Source organism: Procambarus clarkii, chromosome 16 (assembly GCF_040958095.1).
Source record: "Procambarus clarkii isolate CNS0578487 chromosome 16, FALCON_Pclarkii_2.0, whole genome shotgun sequence".
In the NCBI taxonomy this organism is placed as follows: domain Eukaryota; kingdom Metazoa; phylum Arthropoda; class Malacostraca; order Decapoda; family Cambaridae; genus Procambarus; species Procambarus clarkii.
In genome coordinates, this window is record NC_091165.1 from 27,914,725 (window position 1) to 27,934,918 (window position 20,194).

General features: G+C 44.3%; 1 protein-coding gene across 2 annotated transcripts in view; it reads right to left on the reverse strand.

Moving 5' to 3' along the window:
• LOC138365192 (myogenesis-regulating glycosidase-like) overlaps window positions 1–20,194 on the reverse strand; it is a 58,978-nt gene that overhangs the window by 26,103 nt on the left and 12,681 nt on the right. For both annotated transcript variants that reach the window (XM_069325392.1, XM_069325391.1), the window contains exons 2-4: window positions 6,400–7,199; window positions 6,048–6,136; window positions 2,550–2,824 (exon numbers count right to left, since the gene is read on the reverse strand). In XM_069325392.1, coding sequence (XP_069181493.1) covers window positions 2,550–2,824; window positions 6,048–6,136; window positions 6,400–7,198 — 1,163 coding nt within the window. In that variant the 5' untranslated portion in view covers window position 7,199. The remainder of the gene's footprint in view (window positions 1–2,549; window positions 2,825–6,047; window positions 6,137–6,399; window positions 7,200–20,194) is intronic.

A 20,194-nucleotide genomic window follows, 5' to 3' on the forward strand; every position in this document is an offset into this window, starting at 1 on the left:
GGAAGCTGAGTACCCAAATGAGCCACAGAGACGTTAGAAAGAACTTTTTCAGTGTCAGAGTAGTTAGTAAATGGAATGCATTAGGAAGTGATGTGGTGGAGGCTGACTCCATACACAGTTTCAAATGTAGATATGATAGAGCCCAATAGGCTCAGGAATCTGTACACCAGTTGATTGACGGTTGAGAGGCGGGACCAAAGAGCCAGAGCTCAACCCCCGCAAGCACAATTAGGTGAGTACAATTAGGTGAGTACACACACACACACACACACACACACACACACACACACACACACACACACACACACACACACGGAATCATTCAGAATCTTGTACACCACATATGTAAGACCAATCCTGGAGTATGCGGCCCCAGCATGGAGCCCGTACCTTGTCAAGCACAAGACGAAGCTGGAAAAAGTCCAAAGGTATGCTACTAGACTAGTCCCAGAACTAAGAGGCATGAGTTATGAGGAAAGGCTGCGGGAAATGCACCTCACGACACTGGAAGACAGAAGAGTAAGGGGGGACATGATCACAACCTACAAAATCCTCAGGGGAATCGACCGGGTAAACAAGGATGAACTATTCAACACTGGTGGGACGCGAACAAGGGGACACAGGTGGAAGCTGAGTACCCAAATGAGCCACAGAGACGTTAGAAAGAACTTTTTCAGTGTCAGAGTAGTTAGTAAATGGAATGCATTAGGAAGTGATGTGGTGGAGGCTGACTCCATACACAGTTTCAAATGTAGATATGATAGAGCCCAATAGGCTCAGGAATCTGTACACCAGTTGATTGGCGGTTGAGAGGCGGGACCAAAGAGCCAGAGCTCAACCCCCGCAAGCACAATTAGGTGAGTACAATTAGGTGAGTACACACACACACACACACACACACACACACACACACACACACACACACACACACACACACACACACACACACACACACACCCTGGCCTAGTAGCATGCACCCTACAACACCGTCTCACTCCGTCCCACGTGTGTCTTGACTGCAAGATGAACTGCCATCCGGTAAAAAAGGAAACGTCCCCCGACTGTTTCTGCCTTGCCCACGAATTGACCCCGGGGTCCCTGGGTTGTGAGCCGAGGACGCAGACCACTGTGCTACAAGTTTGTGTAATAACAGCATAATATGCCGTAGAATGAACCACAAGTATGGTCATGAGAGGTCGTTGATTTATGCAACAGTTTAGGGGTAAGATGATAGACGGGGGATCACTTTACTGTTTCAAGCGTAGGTTAGACATATATATGAATGGGTTTTGGTGGATACCCATAGGAGCCATAGAGGGGGTCAACAGACCTTCTGCACGGTTTCCTTTAGTCTATGCTACTTGCATACTCTCAGTAGGAAGGCCTTGAGGGACTAGTAAGAGTGAGATTGTAGGAAAGGTTTGAGGTTTGAGTGCAGGCGATCCCCCTCTACCACCACAGCCTCCTCCTCCTCCTCCTCCTGGCCTGCATACAACTTACCACCCTCAAGTGTTCCCTGGCTACCGTAAACCTTCACTTGCAGATCATTCCCGCACGCTACAGTCACCCCCATACACTGCACCTGCAGTGTATGGGGGTCGCTTCCATCCTTTGTTCCCAGCTTTGTATCTTCTCAAACTTGTTTAGTCTGCCTGTACCAAAGCAAGACATGACAGGGGCAGCGTAATCAATAGATCTCACGATATGCCATGTAATTACCATTGGAATGTGAAATATAGAATATAATTAATAATTGTGTACTGTATGGGTTTGTGAGCTCCTTGAGGGACCTTATATAGAGGAGGGTAGAAATAGCCAAAGCTACTCTAGCCTTTTGAGATGTACTTCCTTTTTCTCAATAAACTTACTTGAACTTGAACCTCAAGTCGTAGGTCGCATTTTTTCACATTATCATAAGCAATTTTACAATTTCAATCTATTAGAAAAGTAACACCTCACAAATATTCACGTTTTCTATGCATCGGACTCGATAGGTTATGTGGTTTGCTTAGGTCAGTAATGTGTGGTTAGGGTGAAAGGTTGGGGGTGTATGGAGCAGCATCTGGTGAGCACATGCTGGGTTATCACACCCGCTTCCTTGTGTCTTGTTCACTCATGTGTGCTCACCTTGCGTCTGGGTGTACTCGCCTAATTGTATTCACCGAATTGTGCTTGCGGGGGTTGAGCTCTGGCTCTTTGGTCCCGCCTCTCAACCGTCAATCAACAGGTGTACAGGTTCCTGAGCCTACTGGGTTCTATCATATCCACATTTGAAACAGATCTACTGTCTACTACTATCATATCTACACGTGTGTGTCTGCGTGTGTGTGTGTATGTGTGAGTGACACAGCACACACACACCCGGCGAAGAGCTCCCCTACACAAGCAGGTAGGCCCTCTGCCTCCCGCAATCACACATGCATCACTCCCACTTACCTTCCCACAACAGTACCGGCATTAATATCTACCGCATGTTTTATTGATATCCTCTCTGGCACTCCTAGACTGCTACCCCCCCCCCACACACACCCTCCCCCACAGCTACTCACCTGTCGATATCGTCGACGACGGCCTTAGGGGCGGCCGGGACCTCCTCCTCCTGCTGCTGGTGCTTGTCGTCCAGGAAGATGATCCTGGACTGAGTCTTGGGTTTGCCCTGCTCCTTCCTTACTACTCCCTCCCTCCTCTTCCTCTCCCTGCCTCTCTCCGGCTCCCTGCGCTGGTCGCCGGGAGAGGAGGAGGGGGAGCTGTCAGGGGTGACTCGCTTCTGGAGGATGAGCGCTGAGGACGACTTGGGCAGCAGCTGGCTCGATTCCTCCGCTTCCTGCAGCACAAAACATCGCTCAGTAAGTACAGGCAAACCTCTCTCTACACACAGCATTTGAAATGTTGTATCTCAAAACCTATCTCACACACCCCCACCCCCCCCCTCTGCCAGATGTACTGATAGGTAAACGCACACACACATGCGCAAACAGGCGATGCTCAGGAACATGAATACGACCCTACAAGCACGCTTAGGTAAGTGCATATAGACACGTACATACACTCACTCTATAACTCTCACTCTCACACAGAGGTATAAGTTACGAAGAAAGGCTGAAGGAGTTGAACCTCACGTCCTTGGAAAACAGAAGAGAAAGGGGAGACATGATAACCGCCTACAAAATTCTCATGGGAATTGGCAGGATGGAAAAAGACACTCTTCAGCACGGGTGGAACACGAACAAGGGGACACAGGTGGAAAACTTAGTAGCCAAATGAGTCACCGAGACGTTAGAATTTTTTTTTTCAGTGCCAGAGTAGTTAAATTAATAAATGGAATGCACTAGGAAGCATTGTGGTGGAGGCTGACTCCATACACAGTTTCAAATATAGATATGATAGAGCCCAATAGGCTCAGGAATCTGTATACCAGTTGATTGACGGTTGAGAGGCGGGACCAAAGAGGCAAAGCTCAACCCCCACAAGCACAACTAGGTGAGTACACACACACACACACACACACACACACACACACACACACACACACACACACACACACACACACACGCGCGCGCGCGCGCGCGCGTCCTCCTAACCGAGCAGACAGCCCTCGGGGTCGTAGTCCTAAGTCTGGAATGCTCTCGGACGTAGGTTCGAATCCTCGTCACGGCCCTTGTGGATTTGTTTCTAAATCCTGGGTTCGATTCCCGGCCGAGGCAGAAATAAATAGGCAGCGTTTCTTTCACCTGATGCCCCTGTTTACAAATAGTAAATAGATACCCGAGGTTAAATATACTCCCAAGAACCCACATGAGCGCCACCCAAGTATACCTAAGACTGGGTATACCCTTAAGAACCCCCTGAGCTACATCCGAGTATACCTCAGACTGGGTATACTCTCAATAACCCCATGAGCTCTACCCGAGTATACCTAAGACTGGGTATACTCCCAAGAACCACCCGAGTATACCTAAGACTGGGTATACTCAAGAAGGACCCCTAGTATACCTGCGTACTCACAGACACACTTCAACATTAAGTGGTGTTGCACTATTTACGCGCCCAACGCGGCCCAACAAGATAGCTGCTGCCTCTTACTTCACTAATACAACATCTGTTTAGTAACACGTGTACCTCTTTAGACTGGTTTAATATCTGTCTGACTGTCAGCTGGCTGATTGACTAATTAATTGATTAATTAACAGTCAGTCACTCAGCCTAGATTAACTGACTGACTGTTAATTGATTGACTGGCTGATTGACTTATTTATTGACTGATTTACTTGCTGACTGGCTATTTGGCTGAGCCACTTCTTGACTGAATTTTTAATCAACTGTTTGTCTGAGTTCATTCACATCAAAGAAGCTGAACTAGGCGGCCGGACGCCCAGCCGGACGCTCACCGTGTGTTCATTTCAGACTATAATTACGCACATTTGGTAGACTCGTTTGATGTAAACAAAGCACAGATTTGTGGCGGGAACCCTTGCCAGATGTCAGCTGATGTCGAATAAACATGTGTGTGGGGAGCGAACACCTGGTTGTGGTGGGGGGAGGGGAGGAGGAGGGTGTTGATTCAGGGTGTAGGGATGTAACACCCGGCCCCAACACCCACTCTCACACCCCATCACAACACAATTTGTCAACGTGTGTTTGGTGTCAGTGTGTTGCGGTTATTACAGTCCTGACACGACTCATCCCGACTCTCCTGGCGGACAATATGAAGACGTGACTCACTTGTTTAGCGGGAAGCTGATGAATACATTGAGGTGTGTAGAAGGGTAACACGTGTAGTGGTAAGGGGTTGAGGGGAGTGCATGTACACTAGGAGGAACAGTGAGAGGGGAGAGGGGAGGGTGACACAGGGTGACACAGGGTGACACAGGGCTCACTGGGCGACACAGGGCAGGGTTGGCGGCAGCGCCTGCCTCGTGATCGCGGCTCCCAACACTCCCACACCGGCTACAACACTGTTAGCTATTCTAAGGTGGGAGTCTGGTGTAGCAGCGCTCCCCCACATCCACGCACGCACACACACACACACCCACGCACGAACCCACATTCACACACACACACACACATCCACGCACGCACCAATACAACACTCAAATATTCACCTCTCCCTTTTCAACCATATATTGTACATCCCTGTCATCTTCCACCCTCTCTCAAGGAGAATAATAATCTCTCTCTTCCCTTCCTCCAACTACCCAATTCCCCTGAGACCATCAATTTCTCATTCTCACTGTGCACAAGTGCCTTAAACACCGGACTCCTTTACCAATCCCCTCCAATAGGAAAGAAAGTGGTGAGCGTTACCTGAACTTGAGACCCACTCTCACACACCGCTGAGGTCATCACCAGACAAACATTTGTCAGTTGCAGCGGTTGTTATACATTATAATTACCGAACTACCTGCCCACCTTCAGAACATAATACCACAACAATAAAGTAAAGTATAGTGGGGGAGGGAGGATCTATTGGCCCATACGAGACAGATCCTATTTAAACCCTCTCAAACTCTCCATATATAAACTTCATGTTAACCTATGCTTGAAACTATGCTCTAACACATCGCTGAAACGCACTCAATGTCAACATTATTCATGATAATAGAGACCCAATGTCTAATGAAAAGAGATACTTAGAACCTGTTCCGAGTAGCTGAATCTGTAACAACAACGAACAAGAGAGACGGGCTCATGAGCTGTAGCCCGATCCTCGACAAAGCGTATATGTGAGTACAGACAGATGAATGAACGTATGAGTGCACATATGAGTAAATATATGAGTGCACACAAAAGAGGTGTACAAACGTGCCACAAGTGGTAGGAAGTGAAGGAAATAATCAAGACTCACGTTGCGTCTGATCTTGTAAGATCTCCGTCTCTCGTACAAGTAACCCAAGCGTTACTTGGGGCAGAGGGAGGGGCAGAGCGAAGAGAAAATGGAGAAGACCGAGAGGGGAGGTAGGGAGGGGTTGAGGGAGGAGTTGAGGAAGTGAGGAAGAGGTAGGAGAGAGAAAGTAGAGATGCTGGAAGATGGAGGTGGAGGGACTCACGTGTTCAGGGTCGAGGTCGTTGTCGGTTGGGGGCACGAAGAGCTGTGAGAGTCGCCTCTGCCACACCGGCTCGTGGTCTCCTTCCTCGCCTGAAAGATCCACAGTAAACATCAGCTGCTGCAGTCTCCCCTCACTCTCACACAATGCTCTACTCAACAACTGAACCCATTTTCTCTCAGCAGACTACTCAGTCTTGAATAGCTACCGCTAAATGTATGGTTTGGATACGAATTACTATATAAACAGATTTTGTAGAGTTGTAATCTGAACACAAGTTGATGACCAGGAAGAAATTCAATTGGGAATTTTTTATTTCTGCCAGTAAAACTGTTTGCAGGCAGGCTTCACATACCTTCTGGATGGGTGATTGATGCAGACGAGATCTTGCGCCTCTGATCGAAGGGGTCACCCTCGCACGGGACAGCTTTCTGTGTCAACAGTGGGTGAGAAACATTCCCTTTGACAGGGGAAGATATAGTGAAGACTCCTCTGTCCACCGTGGTGGGTGTGCCAGAGGGAGTTGTCTCGTCAGGCTTGTGGCTTGTCGCTAGCGGAGGCAGCATGCTCCTCACGCTCGCTTTCAAGTCCGCCAGGCACCCCTTTCTTCTGGCAGTCGATGGGCTCTCTGGTTTTAAACTAAGTACATTAGGACGAAGGTTTACAGGAGCGCTTCCGGCTCTGTCGCTCCTCGCTGAGGCAAAACGTTCTTTGTAAGGAGGAAACAATGACCTCTTCGCAGGCGACGCAACCGTCGCAGCGGTCTTCGCTTCCGCCTTCGTATCCGTCGGCGACACCGTTGGAGCAGTTGTCTCATTCGTCGGCGCCACCGTCGTAGCTGTCTCCATATCCATCGGGACCATCAATGAGGTCTCCGACGTCCCCGGTAAAAGTTTTACACGCTGAGGTGAGGCTAAAGAGGGGGGCGTGTTGACGTCGATCATGCTGGAAGGTGCTGTAGGTGGGGATCTGGAGCCATTGGTTACGGGCTGCGTCAGCTGATTGCTACTCTTGTTGACCGGGGAGGTGAGACGACACGTGACTAGAGTGACACCGGCAAGGGTTTCGTCTGAGGAGGACCTCCTGAGGGCCCTGGAGGAGGAGGAGGTCGGCTTGAGAATCCCACTGATGCGCTTCTGCTGATTCTCTGCCATCCTGGGGAAGGATGTAAGCATTAGAACATTAGTATTCACGGTTAAAACTAATGCGAAAATACCCATAACCTGATAAAGATCCGGTAAATTGGCGGTACGAATACACAAGATCCGGTAAAGTGTCCCTACAAACACCCAGAAACCCCAGAAGTTGAGCTTACAAATACTCACAAGCCAGAATACTGGTATCGAGAATATTTAATTAGCGATTCAAGTATTTGAATCATGACTCAGTTACCCAAACAAACAAACTTGCCCAAGCCTATGTTAATTCCTAGCATGCAGCTAGAGCAGGATATAAAGCTTCCAGTTAATGCAAAATCACGCACAGAAACACACATCCACACAGTGAGGGTGGGTGCCGCCTGTGTCTTTAAGAGTGAGTGCTGCCCTCCTCTGTTAGGGTAGTTGGCGCCCTGCCTCTTTAAGGGTGGGTACTGCTCTCCTACGTGTAGGTGAGTGGCACCCTATCTTGAGGTTATCTTGAGATGATTTCGGGGCTTTAGTGTCCCCGCGGCCCGGTCCTCGACCAGGTCTCCACTCCCAGGAAGCAGCCCGTGACAGCTGACTAACACCCAGGTACCTATTTTACTGCTAGGTAACAGGGGCATAGGGTGAAAGAAACTCTGCCCCTTATTTCTCGCGCCCAGGATCGAACCTGGGACCGCAGGATCACAAGTCCAGTGTGCTGTCCCCTCGGCCGACCGGCACCCTATGTGACAGCATCGCGCCACGTCAACTCGACCCCATCCATTCATTTTCGCCATAATTTCCGTATCTCCTTGCAAAGGATCCTAGTTTTCTTGAACAGATCTTGGTGATGTTGCATAACCAGCTGCCTAATAATCAAGACACTGGGTGTCACGAGGGCTGTCGCCACTAATTCACTTAAAAAAAAAGATCAATTATATTTTCTCAAAGACATGAGAGGGGAGCAGGAGTTCCGCTCCTACTAATTAAATAAAGAGGAAGACCGGCCGCCACTAACCAGAACTAGTGATGACGCTAGCCACGTCTCGTCATCCCAACTGTGCGACTCATCATAGACGTGAAGAGCCTTGTATATTGACTGTTGTGAGCCTCTTGTTGAATCACTTGTGACACAAAAGATTATTGATGTGTGTATTTGTGTGGGTGATTAAATATGTATGTGTATATGTATCTGAAAAATGTATCTAAGGGACCATTTAGGCTTGTTTGCACGTGTATATGTATATATAACATTAATAATTTTGTAACTAGCGTCAAAAGATTGTTATTTGCTTAGCTAAACGAACTAGAGGGTTCAGTTCCTGAACCGATTATGTGCCTCTGTAATCCTTTACACCACCGCCCACGGGATGGGTATGGGGTGCATAATAAAGAAAGAAATTGAATTGTTATCCCACAGGATGAACGAGGTCTGCCAACTCGAGGGGGAAGGAGTGGTGGTGGAGAGACACTCCCACCGTCCTCTGAGGCGATGATACCGGCCGGGATTCATCAAACATTCATGTGTTCATTTAAGAAACCTGTGCATCTTTACACACCCATCCCACACATCTGAAAATAAGGTAAGTAACGACGTTTCGGCTCTTTTCGATCCAGAATGGACCGAAACGTCGTCACCCTTATTTTCAGATGTGTGGGCTGGATGTCTAACTTTAAGCCCCGTTACTGTGACCTGCTATTTGTAGATTTTTCCTCGACCATTGGAGGACCACTGGAGATCCAGTGGAGGCTTAGTCTCAATAAATTAATAAGTTGGGAGCTCCAAAAGTTCACAACCCAAGCTATTATTATTGACAACCTCGTAGCACTTCGGAGCTCATTAACTGCTTAATAAATGTAAACAAAGCCGTCATGACTAAAGAAAGATGTACAGGTTTCGTAAATGAACACCTAATGAGTCCTGTCCCTGGTTGATACCTGGATACCTGGTTGATGGGGTTCTGGGAGTTCTTCTACTCCCCAAGCCCGGCCCGAGGCCAGGCTCGACTTGTGAGAGTTTGGTCCACCAGGCTGTTGCTTGGAGCGGCCCGCAGGGCCACGTACCCACCACAGCCCGGCTGATCCGGAACTTCTCTTAGAAAACCGTCCAGTTTTCTCTTGAAGATGTCCACGGTTGTTCCGGCAATATTTCTTATGCTCGCTGGGAGGACGTTGAACAACCGCGGACCCCTGATGTTTATACAGTGCTCTCTGATTGTGCCTATGACACCTCTGCTCTTCACAGGTTCAATCTTGCATTTTCTTCCATATCGTTCACTCCAGTACGTTATTATTTTACTGTGTAGATTTGGGACCTGACCCTCCAGTATTTTCCAGGTGTATATTATTTGGTATCTCTCTCGTCTCCTTTCTAGAGAGTACATTTGGAGAGCTTTGAGACGATCCCAATAATTTAGGTGTTTTATCTCGTCTATGCGTGCCGTATATGTTCTCTGTATTCCCTCTATTTCAGCAATCTCTCCTGCTCTGAAGGGGGAATCGACCCCCCGCATCAATCCATACAACTTACAACGACACAAGAGCGTGCAAAGATCTTTACAAATATCCGAGAGGAGCAAAGCATGTACATGATAAATGGAACACTTGGTACTGGAACCTGGACCAGGAGCTGGAGTCTTCAGCTCACCGTGTCTGCGAAAGATGGTTGAGTTATTACGTTAAATCATAATAATTTTGATCGACGTGAGATAGGAGTAGCCTATGCTTGTGACGAGAATGAATTATGTGAAGAAAAGTGCCTAAAACTCGAATGATTAACCCCGTGAATTAATGTTCCCGTTTGTTAAATCATTCCATGTTAGTCATCGCTGAGATGACCGCAGCCCGTTCTCTCAAGCGTTCCCATTAACGTCAGTAACCTGCTGTACTATATTATCCGAAACTAACCTATCCGAGGACCCACCAACAGAAAAAGGGAACATCCCGTCAATTTGGCCATTATTAATACATTAGTTTTTGGCCTTAGGGGAATTATACGTCAAAGTACAATGTACTACACAGGAGTACGCAGTCGATAATGTGCAGGGGTAAGCGACCATCCTGAGGGTTCAGCACCCTTCAGTGTTGGTGCAACCCGTCGTCGACTCAGGTCCATTACATCTAGCGGTCGACCCCACAGACGCATTCATAAATTTTTACACGCTGTTTATTAAAAAATGGGAATTTTCTCAAATATAAATTAATATTATAATATATTAGCATATTGTGCATATATAGGCATAGGTTAGGTTAGGTGTTTAGTTTCTGTTAACGATTATTTGTATTTATAGTACGTGGGTGAAGCATTTATAGCGTTGTGGTTCGAACAAAATTTGTCATCGAAGCACTTGTTCCGGAAGTGTTCGAACGAAATCAGTTGTGAGTCGTGCGTAAACCGTTTTTCATTCATAAACAGCTGGGGTTTGGTGGGTACATGGAATCACTTTTGGGTCTTTGTTTGGAGGACGGGCTGGTTGGCGATACTTAGTATAGGCGTGTTGAGTGTGTACGGGCAGCTGCTCTATATGAGACCGGTTAATTGGTAAGTCATAAAATTCGTATTATCTGTCCAGTCACCGGATAAATGGTTTAATGTGAAAGTGTAGTAGACGGCCGGTTAAAGATATGGGAGCTTCTGATAATACGTCCCTAATAGAACACGGGAAGGCCTATCAACCACTGGAGGGTTATTAAGGCCACCACAATACCTTACTGACAAACCAACAAGTATTATTTTTCCTTAAACATAGTTCAGTACTAAAGTGAACTCTCAGTATTTATAATTCAAAACGTCGCGAGAACATTGAGAGCTTTAAAACTCGGCTTGAACGCTTTACACGTCACTGGCTTCGAGAGAATGTACCATAGAATTACGAAAGCCTGTAATAACGTAACGCATTGTACTTGATTGTATATAATTATTTAATTAATTTGACAGGAAGATTGGATTGTTGCTGGGCTTATTAAGGCCCATCAGCCTTAGGAGAGTTATTAAAGTCACCAACCAATCAACAGGTATACTTTAATCCTGAACAGATGCAGCTCTCATCTTGTAATTACACTTAACTAGGTAAGTACACACACACAGTATCAGTATCATAGTTAACAAATGGAATGCATTAGGCAGTGATATAGTGGAGGCAAACTCCATACACAGTTTCAAATGTAGATAAGACAGAGCCCAATAGGCTCATGAATGTGTACACCAGTTTATTGACAGTTGAGAGGCGGGACCAAAGAGCTCAACCCCCGCAAGCACAACCAGGTGAGTACTCACGCACACACCATTTATGGACCAGCAAGGAGTACCGTGCTCGCAAAAACCAGTGTAAACATGATAGCTGATTAGATGAAGGAGATCCCGGAAAGATCCGCCCTCCTAACCACTCCTTCAGGCTGGAGATAATTCTTGGTCGTGCTGCAGTGCTGGCTCGCCCCCCCCCCACCCCCTCCGGTGACATCAGCGTGCCCCCCCCCCCCCCCCCCCGCGTCTTGCACAACACTCATCATATTGCACAGCCCGTTGCTGCTTCACTCTCATATACAACTCGTCAACATTTATGACGGTTCCTTGCACGCTTGTGGCATGGAGGAGTCTGGCAGACACCCACCTCACCCCAAGGCTTGGACGAGCAGCGAAAACTATCAACACAGTCCTTACTGGAGATTATTACACCAGTTGGAGAAATAAACAGAAGTGATTGGTAGGTATTCCAGCAGTAATGGAGCACCTAAGCAACAGAAAACAGTCATAGTAAGAGGAGAGATTTTAGAATTGCGAGATGTTACCAGCTGGGTTCTACCCGTAAAATCTTGCACAATACTTACGTGAATGATCTCAAAGAGGGAATAAACTTTTTCCTTTCAATGTTTGCTGAAGATGAAAAAATTACGAGGATAAAATAAATACCATGTAATAATGTAACAAACCACAAGATGACCTCCTCAAATTGAAATCAAGTATAGTCCAACAAGTAGCTTCTAGAATTTAACTTATTAAGTAACCTAGCTGGGTGCTGGGAACAGGAGGCCGGACATCTGGTAACAAATGAGAGAGAACCACGTGGTGCAGCAGGAACCACGTGCTGCAGCAGGAACCACGTGGTGCAGCAGGAACCACGTGCTGCAGCAGGAACCACGTGCTGCAGCAGGAACCACGTGGTGCAGCAGGAACCACGTGGTGCAGCAGGAACCACGTGCTGCAGCAGGAACCACGTGCTGCAGCAGGAACCACGTGGTGCAGCAGGAACCACGTGCTGCAGCAGGAACCACGTGGTGCAGCAGGAACCACGTGCTGCAGCAGGAACCACGTGCTGCAGCAGGAACCACGTGCTGCAGCAGGAACCACGTGCTGCAGCAGGAACCACGTGCTGCAGCAGGAACCACGTGCTGCAGCAGGACATAGGGAAAAGACCAGGGAATTACACAAAATCTTTCTCTCTCGAGGCCCACATTAAAAGGATATATCATCAGATAAGTATACAAGGTTGGCCAACATAAGAATAACCTTGAGAAATGTAAATAAGGAGTCCTTCACGATCTTGTATACCACTTATCATTTAAAATGTGAAATATGCGGCGCCTGTGTGCCATCCATATCTCGCTTAACAAAGAAAAAAAAACTGGAAAAAGTACCAAGATATGCCACCAGACTAGTTCCAGAGTTGAGACGTATGAGTTACAAGAACTAACTAAAGGAATTAAACTTCGCGTCACTGGAAGAAAGGAGACTACACATGGTCGCACAAAATAGGGAAATATACAGGGCAGACAAAGACAGACTATTCAGAAAGGGTCACACGAACAATTAAGTACCTGAATGAACCACAGAGACATTATAAATAATATTTTCAGAATAGTGAAAACATTTAATGCGTTAAGAAGTGAAGTTGTGGAAGTGAACTCCATAAATAGCTTCAGATATAGGTGTGACAGCGCACAATAGGCTTTGAAACCTATAGAATAGTTGGTTCAGAGCTGAGAGGCGCGACCAAAGAGCTGAAGCTTAGCCCACCAAGCATACCTAGGCGAGTACAGCCCTGGAGGACCGCCCCACATATAATATCCATTATATGCGGGGCGTGTTATCCATTAATATAACAAAACCACAATAACGCAGGCCATTCACTTAACACTTAAACACGGGAGCAAAAATATCTGAAGCGCTTTCACTGGAATATAAATACCCTGAGGTAATAATATTCAAGTCGTGACTGCAATAAATGCGGCGTATAGTCAAATCGTACACAAGCCGATTCGATAAACCTCATTTTCTGTGTTAGAACTGCAGGTATTGTTTGGTTAGGCTGAATTAGCTTAGGATAGGCTGTGCCGGATGCGGTGGGTTGGTTTGGGTTAGATTAGGTAACGTAAGATACGTTTTAAAAACAGATGGCGAACCGTCTTGTTTACGATGTGATTTGTATCCGTGCCGTCACGACACATGCGGTAGCGAAGAAAAAATTGTTACAACGTTTAAACCTGATGCGCACTACCCTAGTCTCCTGCTTGGCCAACAGCAACACGCCAACTGATCACCAGTAGTCAGGAGGAGCTTGCAGGTGCTGCAAGCTACATGTGAGGTGTTGGAGAAGCCTCAGGAACAGGCGGGGTCTGGGAGAGCCCTTCAATGAGGTTGACTACCAGGAAATACTCCGCCTTGCCCGCCAGGCTGGGATTATCACCTTGCACCACCCCCACCCCCGACACGTGACCACACTGCCCCAAGTGCACTGTGGCAGCTCACTTCTATTGTGCTGTGGATTCAATTAAAATAATATATAATCAAAATGAAGGAATATGTAATAATTTATAGGTATTACAAGAAGTAATCAATGTTTCCTGGAAGTTCCTGCCGTAGGGAGAAGGAGAAAGCTGTGCGGTAAAATCATTGTTGTATGCATTCAAATAGCCATTTGCAATATATTTCTGGTATTTTGAGTGAGGCGTAGGACCCCTTAAGGATTGTCTACTTACTGGCCAGAACCCAAAGTGGTCTTTCTACTTAGTTAAACCCCTCGGATCACACACCCCAGCGTAGATCATCAGGCCATAACCGGCAGCTCCCACCCCCAGACATTCTTAATATCCAGTATGAAGCCTTTACCACTACCTGAGAGAATGTGAACGTCTAAGAGACATTAGAAATGTGTGTACCATAGTAAACCTCACATTGTTTGAGTTAGGAAAATACTATCTGTGAACTATAAATGCTGTTCTCAAAAGATTTCCCAATTTTGCACCCGCAAGATAAAGTAAGTTTTTAAGGGCTGACAAATGTTAATCTTCTTGTTTGATAAGCTGTTCACTTGAGTTAAGCAAGTTCCAGCTGTGTCTGGGTACAAATGACAGGATGAACAACTCAGCGGGTTTTCTTCCCATTGGAGAGTGTTGTGCATGCTGCTCTGGTAGTAAGTCCACTCACAGGAAGAGTGACGCTGCCCAATAAACTCGATCCTCGGGGCAAAACTTATAAAAAAAGAAAAAAGCTTATCCAGTATGAAGCAACGCTACGCCGCTCCTAGGAAGGTACATGGTAAGAATTTATCTCGGGAAAGAATTATGCGTGCCGTTGGAAGATACTGCTGCCTATGATGAAATATGAATTAAGTACTATTGTGTAGCCTAGGATGCTTGGCGGCCTTGGACAAGGGCATCTCGGCAAGTTGGGGCTGACAAGTCTGGCCGACGCTAGAACACGGCACCCACAACTGGTCTCCACTGGAAATCGTGGCCCACTTTTGCCCTGGCTGTAGACTAATGCTGGTTCTCAGTGGTTAACAAACAGCTCACTAGGATTCGTATTAAATTGCAAATGTTCAAGACAGACGTAACTGGTGAGTTCTTGTTGGAACCACACACACACATTCCCTCAACCCAGTCTCTTAATAAATGTGAACTAGGTTTCGTAAGTACATTAATGTACATGTTGCATCGTCAATGAATGCAGGAAACTGGTCGACGAGAGTAAGACATTTGGAAGTTTGAGTCTTCTCGATACTAGAATTCAATTTTAAGTTTAGCTACGTTTAAACAATGTTGGGACAGTTGGCAACCAAAATTCATCATTTTACATAAGTTAATGCCTCAATACACATGTACGGTTATATTTACTGCAGGTCCTGTTTGTAAATAGGACCTTCCTCCTGTTTATAACAGGACCATCTTTGCATGAGTCTGCAGGTCTACTGCAGTGTTCCTGCCTTGCATGATATTTCATCCTTCTAAGACCAAGCCATAATTCAGGACTGACGACAATAAACAATTCATCTTCTAAAGAGTAGTAAGCTAATAAAACTGTATCAAACATAGTCTAGTGGTAACAGCTTAATATACCCGGTAAATCATGTTAGATAGAGTAAAAGGACATTCACAAACTACAGGTGGGAATCGAGCAGCCGGAATGAGGCTCCCGGAATGTTATCTCCAGCAGTGTCTGCCACTGTTACAACCTTTAATATAACTGCCAGAACAACTAACATAAAAACACGGGGAACATACACTCCAAGGTTGATACTGTAACCTCTATACCGAGTTAAAACAAATGATAAAATGTAATCTTGGCTTAGGCATCTCCTTACCAATCTTTTCTTTCATACATGGAAATTTTCCGCGCCTCTCAGTCACATATCAATTTCATTCACGAACAAAAATATATATATTTCAAATTTAGGAACACCTACGAATGGTCAATATAGGGGTCAATAATCCTTGCTTAAGAGGATATATAAACACGGTTTTACGGCAGAGGAAGAAGATTACCATTTCGAACGTGTATACGTTAAAAAGATCAGTAGAACAGCGTAAGGGCCTAAAATAAAATTAATCATGGTGTAAATAATAATTTAAAAAACTATATGCCTGTACTCTTTAGGGGCATATTGGCCCGCTGAAGAATCCAGCTCTGAGCTGAAGCAAGATGCTACTAAATGCAGAAGGCGAAATTGATACCTGATCTAATTTTTCCTAGGAATACAGGATGAAGTGTCAATCTGTGCTCAAGACGCAGGACAAGGAAGGATATCATTGACGCTCTCAAGTGGGTTAAGGACAAAAAATAAAAAAGATAATGTAAACAGGGTTCAGAAACTGTTACAACAGGTCAGAACCCGCAAAAAATGAGTACAAACGGGAAATATTTTGTATTGGGAGGGGTTATAAGGAAGTTCTGATTAGGAAATAGGGTTGTGTATTTTCGGCTGCCAAATAATATTATTGAAAGAACCAGTTTAACAGGTTTTAAAATTAGACTGGACAGGTATTTTCCTGTCCAGAGTGAGAGGGGGGGGGAGGTGGTAAGGTAATTATCAGGAGAAAGAGCCAAGCCATTACGACTATATAGCACTGGGAAGGGGTCAGGATAAGGATTTGGGATGGGACGGGGGGGGGGAGGAACGGTGCCCAACCACTTGGACGGCGGATTGAACGCCGACCTGTACGAAGCGAGACCGTCGCTCTACCGTCCAATCCAAGTGGTTGGAGGGGATAGGTGGAATTAAACGGGACTCATTTAATACAGACATTCAGACTTGCTGAGGACATCTCTAATTCTTATTTTCTTATTCATTTGTACATGATGATGCCAGGAGATGATTGGTTCCTTGTGTCCAGACTGAGTGGACCTGACCCATGATCGATACGTAAGGTAGGTCATGGGTCTGACCCATCATCCTCTTGCAGGTAAAAAAGGGTGGACAACAGGGCTTGACCCATCTTCTGACCAGTTCACCGGGAGGGGCCCCCTAAAGAACTAGATTAAGTTACATCCCCGCTCCTGTGCCAGGTAAGTCACTAGGGGCTTACCATAGCCCGTGCAACCTGGAACCTAATGTTCTGAGTAGCTGAATCTAAAACAACAAGAACTGGATTTCAAACAGGCGCAAAAAAAAATATCAAATCAAAATAAACGAGAAATCGAACAAATCAATTTTGAAACAAACAATTCAGAATTTCTCCGAATTTTTGTTTGTCGCCAGCAGCCCGCTGAATTTACACGACGCAGCCTAGCACCCCGGCCGGCCACTCTGAAACAAACGTGACAGTATACAATACCAGATTTTTTTTTAGGTAGGATACGGATCTCACTTGCACCTGAATATGACGTCATTGAGTAGTCTGTCTTAGGGAGATTTAATCGCTTGGGTTCTAACTGTCCACACACACATGAGGTTAAGAATAAGGCAAGTTACAGTTACATAAACTGCACTAGAAACCTGACGACGGATGTTATCCCGTATGCACTGGGTTTACAGTCAATTTACATACCAGCTGTTTTGAAAATTGTATTAATTCACTATATACGAAATGTGCATTCATTTATTTTATGTGAGAATCTAGTGCTGGACATTAATAGAAAACAACAGTGTAAACACCTTCTCTAACTACAAACATAAAGTTTACAAATGTGTTTGCTGACGGAGCAGTGTGTAGCGTGCCAAGGACACCTCCACCACCACACACTCACACTTTCTCAACCTTGTGGTGAGCAGTTTACACTTTCTAGGTCTACCTCTCGCACTCACTTTGCCTAACCTCCTCCAAAATGAAAATTTATCGTTAACTGTCAAATACTGTTTGATATATATATATATATATATATATATATATATATATATATATATATATATATATATATATATATATATATTATATATATATTATATATATATATATTATATATATATATATATATATATATATATTATATATATATATTATATATATATATATATATATATATATATATATATATATATATATATATATATATATATATATATATATATATATATATATATATGTCGTACCTAGTAGCCAGAACGCACTTCTCAGCCTACTATTCAAGGCTCGATTTGCCTAATAAGCCAAGTTTTCATGAATTAATTATTTTTCGGCAACCTAACCTACCTAACCTAACCTAACCTAACTTTTTCGGCTACCTAACCTAACCTAGCCTATAAAGATAGGTTAGGTTAGGTTAGGTAGGGTTGGTTAGGTTCGGTCATATATCTACGTTAATTTTAACTCTGATAAAAAAAATTGACCTCATACATAATGAAATGGGTAGGTTTATCATTTCATAAGAAAAAAATTAGAGAAAATATATTATTTCAGGAAAACTTGGCTTATTAGGCAAATCGGGCATTGAATAGTAGGCCGAGAAGTGCGTTCTGGCTACTAGGTACGACATATATATATATATATATATATATATATATATATATATATATATATATATATATATATATATATATATGGTACCCCCCTTACCACCAGAGGTCGTAAGGGGGGTACCACCTCTGGTGCATGGGACTTGTAGGGACCCATATATATATATATATATATATATATATATATATATATATATATATATATATATATATATATATATATATATATATATATATATATATATATCGTACCTAGTAGCCAGAACGCACTTCTCAGCCTACTATGCAAGGCCCGATTTGCCTAATAAGCCAAGTTTTCCTGAATTAATATATTTTCTTTAATTTTTTTCTTATGAAATGATAAAGCTATTAATTTTATTATGTATGAGGTCAATTTTTTTTATTGGAGTTAAAATTAACGTAGATATATGACCAAACCTAACCAACCATACCTAACCTAACCTAACCTATCTTTATAGGTTAGGTTAGGTTAGGTAGCCGAAAAGGTTAGGTTAGGTTAGGTTAGGTAGGTTAGGTAGTCGAAAAAACATTAATTCATGAAAACTTGGCTTATTAGGCAAATCGGGCCTTGCATAGTAGGCTGAGAAGTGCGTTCTGGCTACTAGGTACGACATATATATATATATATATATATATATATATATATATATATATATATATATATATATATATATATATATATATATATTATCCACGTGACTATTCACAAGAAAATGCCCATACGTACATCTGTGTGTAAGTCGTATGCATAAATTAATGGAGTATTTTGACCAGACCACACACTAGAAGGTGAAGGGACGACGTTTCGGTCCGTCCTGGATCATTCTCAAGTCGATTGTGTTTCAAAGTCACAATCGACTTGAGAATGGTCCAGGACGGACCGAAACGTCGTCGTCCCTTCACCTTCTAGTGTGTGGTCTGGTCAACATACTTTAGCCACGTTATTGTGACTCGTCGCCTGTTAATGGAGTATTCATGAATGGCGAGAAGCATGGACAGTTAAACACTTGCCAATTTGTATTGCCCTGAAGCCTCTTACATGAATAACAGATATTAAATCCATATGCATGTAAACATAATAGGCGTGTACTCACCTAGATGTACTTGCAGGGTCAAGCGTCGGCTCCTAGCCCTGCCTTCCAAACATTCTTAATGCAATGATTCAGTTTCTACGGTTTTGTCATACTGACATATAAAGTAGTGTGTGTGTAGTTTGCATCGTTCACCTAACGTATTTCAATTCATTTATTTCTCTTAGTCATTTATGTCTTTAGTTTACATATATACTGCCTCGTTCTGCTATTTCTGGTTTTTAACAATGATTTTTGTTTACTTTGTCAGTGCCTCTTCAAATCTAGTATATCGCTATATTCCCTCTCTCCTCCATTGTGGTAAGATCCTGAACCCTCAGCCTTTCCTCATAGTTTAAGTCCCTCAGCTCAGGAACCAGCCTTATCGTATATCTTTGGACCTCTTCTAACTTTTCTAGTGTTTTTTTCATGTGGGGGGGGGGTTCTATGTTTCGACTGTATACTCAGCAATGGGTCTCAGATTGCTCCTTTGTCGAAGAGTGTATGTGTGTATATTTATTATTTGTACCTGCAGAATTGAGCTATCAGCTCTTGGACCCGGCCTTTCTAACCAATCTATTTTTCTCTATTATGTCTGCTACATATATTTATCTCTTGACACACACACACATCCCAGTAAGCAGCCCGTAGCAGCTGTCTAACTCTCAGGTAAATATTTACTGTTAGGTGAATAGGTCTATTAGGTAACCCTGAATAGGGTGATCAGGGTGAAAGAAACAATGCCCATTTGTTTCTGTCCAGGCCGG